Below are 8068 nucleotides of genomic sequence, written 5' to 3' on the forward strand. Positions count from 1 at the left end.
CCAGTATGGGGTCAGAAGGGCCCAGACAACTGATGGTTGCAAGGCAAGTTTATTCAAAGAGCATGAATGTATATATAGGTTTAGTACGGAACGAATATTAGACAATAAATCAGTAAACCTTGTATTTCCACATAATTCTGTCGCCACTATCTATGCGCCACTATCTATGCGCCACTATCTATTCGTCAGCATGCCTTATGGGCCATTCTTTGGAGATACAGACTTCCCCCTCAGGTTAGCACGTCCTTCTTCTGGGGAACAACCAGGGGCTCTTAGATCCAGAGCAGGCACCTGGAACGAAACTGGCCGCAAGCCATTTTCCTTTTTTACGCTCAATACCGCAGCGTCAGGAGTGCATACCAAGAAAGAGACAAGCAGTTCTCCGGAAAGCAGAAAGCTGAATAAGCTTACAGCTTGGGGGCCACCACATTTCCCCCTTTTTTATTATTTTTTAAAGCTTGATAATGTAGTTTTAAGCCATGAACATCCTGACGCAAGACAGCGAAGCGCCCCATTACAAATCTAACAACACAAGGTAATAAACCGATCACCAATAAAAGTAGTACACCAATTGATATCAGGCCTGAGAGCCCTCCATGAATCCATTGTATCGGATTTAGCCCTTGTAGTTGATCTAATAATCCTTGAATCAAATTCTGGGGTCCATCTTCGTCCAGGTGGGCCTCTTGAATAGCTTGTATTTCGGCATTTAACTTTTGAATATCAAGGCTAATGTGTCCATCAGTCCATACACTTAATATATGCATTTTTACTTTTTCCCAATCCCATTGTGAATCATTATGTAAATGTTGAGTTACACAAATCCAGGTATATTTGGCATGACAAATCAAACGCATTTTTAATTTTAAAGCCATAACTTGATCCCCTATTCCTATTAGAACATTTTTTAATTCATCTACTTCCGTTTTTAGTTGGGTATCAATATGACTTTGTAGGGCTAATGCTACACTAGTATTTTTAGATAACTGATTAACATAATGAGCCTGGTCAATAGTTTGTGAAAGAGTAATCCCAGCAGTGGCCGCAGTAGCAGTTAAAGCTGCTAAGGCTAGGATTGCACATATTAGAACACCTATAAATCTCTTTGGTCGTTTTAATGCTTCAATCAATTCCAGCCAGACTTGCATGCCAGTGTTATGATACCATGGTTCAGACAAATTAACAGGTAACATTATATAAGAAGGTTGCTTCATAATCATAACAGATGTAGATCCTTTAACGGGCAAAACACAACTACTAAAGATACAATTAACACAAGTAATATTATAACCTATAGGATTCATAGTGTTTTCTACAATTAAATCTCCAATCAATAAAGCATAAGGAGGAGCGAAGCAAGTAATCACCGGTCTATAAGAAAAGGATAAGGCAAGTTTCCAGAATTCCCATTGCTTGTAAAAAACAAGGCTGTTATTATTAACGGGGACAGAAGAAACTAGTATGGTGCCATTATCATAATCTAAAGTACACCAGACAGAGGCTTTAGTCCATGTATCATTACAAACAGGAAAATCAGACTGCGGGAATTCAGAAGCCATAAAAGCAGGAAACTGTAGTCCTGTGACAGTCTTTACGACCGTAATTTGATGTCCAGCTAATAACGTCCCTTGATTACCTATGGTAGTTTCAATACACAAATAATGTCCAGTATCTTCAATCCTCAAGCGATATATGCATAGAGAATGATCCAACGAAGTATTAGAAGCAAGCTTAGTTACTCTAGCATTCATGTGAATGGGAACGTTATCCTTATACCAAAATACAAAGGTGGATAAATCTTCTCGTCTAGAAACAGTCTGTTTGCAAGGAAGACAAATATTAGATCCCACAGCTTTATAATTTTTACGTAAATGAGTAAAAAATTGAGAATTTACAGTGGTTTGGTAAGAAATAGCATGTTCTAAAGCAACAGCCTTAACACAACACGAATTGGTACTCATAGGACTTAAACAAACAGGGGGAGTATTAAACCAATTAGAGTAATTAACAGAAGTATTAGTAATAGGCAAATTTCCTAGCACTCTTCCAAAAGTAGAATCATTATAGAAAATTGGAAGGTCAGCTTCAGACCATGTAACAGGTTGTAATAAAGGAGGATCGGGTACATAAGCCCAATAAGATTTAGCCTCTAAAGGTGGGGCTGCCAATACAGCTATCATGGCTAAAAAAAAGGTAAGAGGAGAGCGAGGATGAGCACTCTCCTCCATAATCCTACGTGCTTGAAGTACTAAACATTGCAATTGATACCAAGTAATTTGATTTCGATCTCCCCTCGCCTCCCTGACAAGTTGTCTCCTACTCCGTCGCCGCATTCTTCTCGTCCGCCGGGGGAACCGGTTGGGGTGTGCTGTGGTCGATTGCGAGAGCCTCAGGCGACGCATTCTTCGAGTCAGGGTGTTTATTGGTGATGGCATGATAATGTCGAACCCAGCGCTCCGGGAGCCACCGAGGAGAGTCTGCCTCCCTAGGGAAAACACAAACATGGCCTCGGCCCCATACTAAAACAGGGTCTGGTCCATGCCGAAGGTTAGTCATGGGATCTTTCCATTTAACAAGCGCTTTTTCAGGAGGGGTTCCAGAAAGACCTGTAAACAATCGTTCATAAGGCGTGTGACTAAATGCATCTAAAGTTAAAAAATTTAAAATAAATAAAGCATGATTAAGCATAATCTGAGGAGATCTATCATATTCCCCCTTTTTTATTTTTTGTAATGTAATTTTTAATTGTTGGTTGGCACGTTCTACAATACCTTGACCCTGAGGATTGTAGGGAATGCCTGTTTTATGTGAAATATGGAAAGTTGCACAAAAATTGGCAAAAGCTTTACTCGTATATCCTGGAGAATTATCTGTTTTTAAAGCTTTAGGAATTCCCATAGATGCAAAACAATGAAATAAATGGGTAATTACATATTTAGTAGATTCCCCAGCCAAAGACGTAGCACATATAAAATTAGAGTAAGTATCAACAGTTACATGAACAAATTGTAATTTACCAAAAGAGGGAATATGAGTAACATCCATTTGCCAAAGATGATGAGGGAGTAAACCCCGAGGATTGACTCCAAATTGTGGAACAGGAAGGTGGGGTAAACATTTAGAGCAGGACTTAACAATGTATCGGGCTGTTTCTCTAGAAATAGAGAATTGTTTTTGAAGCATAGCAGCAGATTGATGATGTAAATTATGTGATTGTGTAGCAAGATCCTGAGGTTGAGATAAACTTAAGGCTATAATCTTTGTATTTTCGTCAGCCAATTGATTTCCCAAAGACAATGGGCCAGGGAGACCTGAATGGGCTCGAATATGTAATATGGCTACAGGAAAGTCATGCTGACGAATAATCTTTTGTAGTTGAAAGAAAGTCTGAAACAATTGAGAATCAACAGTATTGCCAATTATAGCAGTTTCTATGTTACGCAAAATAGTAACCAAATAATGGCTATCCGTATAGAGATTAAAAGAACAATGTGAAAAGATTTGAAAAGCCAAGGAAATCGCATGTAATTCAACTCGTTGGGCAGAGGTATGATCTGTTTGTTCTTTATGAAGTAAGTCATCAGAAATAACCACAGCGATGCCATTGGCAGAACCATCAGTAAAAACATTTGGGGCATTGAGAATAGGAGTTGAACAGATAGTTTTAGGAAAAATAAATAGATGTTGAGTAGCACAATGAAGGAGTTTATTAGAAGGATAATGATTATCAATAATTCCTGAATATCCAGCAAAAGCAAGAGCCCAAAAATCAGAGACAAATAATAGCCAAGAATATTGATAAGTAGTATAAGGTATAATAGTAGAATTTGGTTCATATCCTACCAACTGAATATTTCTTCTACGACCCAATTGAACAAGGGTTGCTATTAACTCATAATAAGGTGTAATGGCTTTATTAGGCATATTTTTCATATGAATCCATTCAAGAATTCCTGTTTCTTGCCATAATAAGTCGGTAGGGGTATGTGACGTAGCACAGATTATTAATAGTATAGGTAAAGAAGGCTCAATTCTAGTTAGCTGAGCAGATTGTATTGCTTTGTTTACAAGCTTGAGTGCTTGTTGAGCTTCAGAAGTTAAAATACGAGGGGAAGAAGGATCAGGACTTCCCTTTAGGATATTAAAAAGAGGCTGTAATTGACCCGTAGTTAATTTTAAAGAAGGTTGCAGCCAATTAATATCTCCTAATAACTTTAGAAAATCATTTAAAGTTTTAAGAACGTCAGTCCGTATCTCTATCTTCTGAGGTGTAATATTATAATTTGTGATATACTTACCAAGATATGAGAAAGGTGGGTTCATCTGTACTTTGTCAGCAGCAATGACTAGTCCTGATCGTGACAAATGACTTTGAAGGGAATTATAAGCCTTAAGTAAAATATGTTTATCAGAATAAGCAAGTAATAAGTGATCCATATAATGAATAAAATATATCTGAGGGAACTGTTTACGAACAGGGGCAATAACTTGAGGTACAAACTGTTGACATAAAGTAGGACTATTAGCCATACCCTGAGGCAGCATTTTCCATTGATAACGTTGCATAGGTTCTATAAAATTTAAAGAGGGTAAGCTAAAAGCAAATCGCAACTTATCAGCCGGAAATAGAGGAATAGTAAACAAGCAATCCTTAAGATCAATAATAATAATCATATAATTTTTAGGTATGGCTGCAGGAGAAGGCAAACCTGGTTGCAGAGCTCCCATAATTACCATAGTTTGATTAACAGCACGTAAATCTTGCAATAAACGATATTTTCCCGATTTTTTCTTTATAACAAATATAGGAGTATTCCAAGGGCTATTAGAATTTTCTAGTCTGCCCAAAGCAAGCTGTTCATTAATTATATTATGGGCCGCCATTAATTTCTCCTTAGAAAGGGGCCATTGGTCCACCCAGACAGGATTATCAGAAATCCAAGTTATAGGGTCAGCATGTGGTGGAGGAGAATCCAAGGCCCCTAGAAAAAACCCAAGCCTGTTTTATCCCGTTTATTATCAGTCTGTAAGGGTAATTTATTTCCCTGTTGATTTTTTCCCAAACCATTCCTAGGATCATACCCTTGATTTAACAATATATTAGTTACAGTAGGGTTGGGACTAAGCAATAGGATTCCCATTTGTTGTAATATATCTCTTCCCCAAAGGTTAACTGGCAATCCGGGCAATATGTAGGGTTTGAATATTCCTTGATTACCTTCAGCATCCTGCCAATGTAGGTATTGCGAACTTTGTTGTGGAGAATTAGATTGGCCAATACCTTGCAACTGTGTAATGGTTTGGTGCACGGGCCAATTTTTTGGCCAATGTATAAACGAAATAACAGAAACATCAGCACCAGTATCTAATAACCCAGAAAAAGGCCTTCCATTTATTTTTAATACCAATTGTGGTCTTTCCCTACCAATTTGTTGAATCCAGTAAACTGCATCAGAGGAACCGAAAGCCCCAGTTCCTCTTTTGTTATGTTGTAAAATTTTTCCTTCTGGTATATATGGAATTAATAGAAGCTGAGCTATTCGCATACCGGGCGTGATAAGAAAAGATCCTTTTGATGTTTGAACCATAACCTTTAATTCCCCTTCATAATCAGCATCAATCACCCCAGGAATAATAGTTAAGCCTTTCATAGACATACTACTTCTTCCAAGGATTATACCAACCGTTCCCTGGGGTAAAGGCCCAAAAGTTCCCGTAGGAAGGGCTTGGGGTCCCATATCCGAGGTTAATAAGAATTGGGTGGAGGCACAGAGGTCCAGTCCTGCGCTATTTGGCGTGGCCCTTTGAAGGGAGGAGATTCCATTCCCTGAGGAACAAAGGTCTGAGCTGGAGGCGGTGGAGCAGGTTGTGGGGGGATTATTGACATTGCTCCAATTGTTTGATGGGGCCGGAACAGGCCCCTCCGGAAGTTTCCCGACAAGGGAGTTCCATCTTTATGAGTCACTGATCGACATTCTTTAGCCCAATGCCGTCCTCTTTGGCATCGGGGACAAATTGTGGGAGGAGGAGATTTACCTTGAGGCACAGAATTTACGACAGGCATATTAGGAGTATCAACAGTACAATTTTTTGCAAAATGACCTGGCTTCCCACATTTAAAACAGTTTTTACTTTTAGCATTTGGCCCAAATCCTGCCTTAGTTAGGGCTGCAGCTATAGCTGCTCCCTGTAAGTAAGATGATCCAATATCAGAACAAACTCGAATATAATCCTCTAAATTTCCTTTCCTTTTCCATGGACGTATAGCTGCTTGACAAATATTATTAGCATTTTCGAAAGCCAATTGTTTGACGATGATTGCTCCAGAAGGACCATCAGAAATAATTCTATTAACAGCCTGTAATAATCTAGCCACAAAATCAGCATAAGGTTCATCTGCCCCTTGCCTTATTTTAGCAAGGTCTTCAGTCCTAGTGGAGGCAGGTAAATGTTTCCATGCATGTAGAGCTATATGATCGATCTGAGCATAAGCCTCAAAAGGGAAAGCTACTTGATCCTGTAATAACTGATGTTGTCCTTCCCCAATCAACATCTCATAATTTACTAGCACATTATGTGCAGTATTTCTTTCAGCTTGTTCAGCAGCCTTTTCATAATATTCTGATTTCCAAAGTAAATAGTCGCCACCAGTGAGACAAGCACGAGCAATAGATTTCCAGTCTGCTGGAGGCAATGCTTCTGTTGCAATAGTATCCAACATAGTAATAGTGAAAGGGGCTATAGGCCCATATTGTGCACAGGCTGCTTTTAAATCTTTCAAAACCTTAAAGGAGAGAGGCTGATATTCCCGATTATTTTGTTGTGGATTTTGAGGATTGGGTCGTTCCACCACCGGGCAGCAGAATAAAGGATCCTCCCCTCTATTAAGAGCTCCCCGTACTGCTTGTTGTAAAGGACTAAGCTTAGGAGGGATAGGGACAGAGACATGTAATTGCTGTAACCGCGGAAGAATATTTTCATCAGGATATTTTTCAGCCTCATATTTGGCTTCTTCACCCGCTAAATCAAAAGAAAAGTCATCATCATCAAGTGAATTAACACTCTTTATCCTCGGTGGCAACGGAGGAGCAGTAGCTACTGCAGCAATATGTTCTACAGATTGAGCTGTTAATTTTGGAACTGAATCATAAATTGGATTAAAACAATCTCTTATTAAATTCCACAAGCTAAAAATGGAAACTGAAACAGAAGATGGTCCATGAGCTTCATGATATTTAGATAACTAATCTCCTACACGAGTCCAAATTGCTAAGTCCACTGATCCTCCTTCAGGGAACCAAGGACAAGCATCATATACTAATTGCAAAAATTCCAGAAGTTGTGAGGTAGTTACCTTAGTTCCACGGGCTTTTAACATTGAAAGCAAAACCTGAGCAAATAAATCACGCTCCTTAGAGCCCTTTTGTCCCATATTATTTTACTTCTGACTCTTTCTCGAGTTACCGTCCTAAAAACGAAATTATTTCTTGTGGCCACACTATCTCACTCGGGAGTTCTACTTACCTGAAATCTTCCGAAATGCCTCACGCACTCAGGTCCCTGTTCGGGCGCCACTTGCCGCAGACCGGCTGCAGAAAGCTAGAAGTTCCTGGCGGTGAGGGGTAAGGAACTGAAAAGCACCAGTATGGGGTCAGAAGGGCCAAGACAACTGATGGTTGCAAGGCAAGTTTATTCAAAGAGCATGAATGTATATATAGGTTTAGTACGGAACGAATATTAGACAATAAATCAGTAAACCTTGTATTTCCACATAATTCTGTCGCCACTATCTATGTGCCACTATCTATGCGCCACTATCTATGCATCAGCATGCCTTATGGGCCATTCTTTGGAGATACAGACTTCCCCCTCAGGGCAGCACGTCCTTCTTCTGGGGAACAACCAGGGGCTCTTAGATCCAGAGCAGGCACCTGGAACGAAACTGGCCGCAAGCCATTTTCCTTTTTTACGCTCAATACCGCAGCGTCAGGAGTGCATACCAAGAAAGAGACAAGCAGTTCTCCGGAAAGCAGAAAGCTGAATAAGCTTACAGCTTGGGGGCCACCAC

The 8068-nt window shown here is 39.6% G+C and overlaps 1 protein-coding gene across 1 annotated transcript; it reads right to left on the minus strand.

The window, feature by feature from the left end:
- Positions 1-407: 407 nt before the first annotated feature.
- Positions 408-2228, minus strand: LOC137765838 (endogenous retrovirus group K member 6 Env polyprotein-like). Its single transcript, XM_068545624.1, has one exon. It carries the CDS (start codon positions 2226-2228, stop codon positions 408-410), a length of 1821 nt encoding a protein of 606 aa, XP_068401725.1.
- Between the last annotated feature and the right edge of the window lie 5840 nt (positions 2229-8068).

This window comes from Eschrichtius robustus, chromosome 6, assembly GCF_028021215.1.
Source record: "Eschrichtius robustus isolate mEscRob2 chromosome 6, mEscRob2.pri, whole genome shotgun sequence".
NCBI classification, from domain to species: Eukaryota; Metazoa; Chordata; class Mammalia; order Artiodactyla; family Eschrichtiidae; genus Eschrichtius; species Eschrichtius robustus.

Bases quoted from the DNA above. Each gene is read 5' to 3' on its own strand.
- LOC137765838 (XM_068545624.1), bottom strand. From the start codon at position 2,228: ATGGAGGAGAGTGCTCATCCTCGCTCTCCTCTTACCTTTTTTTTAGCC.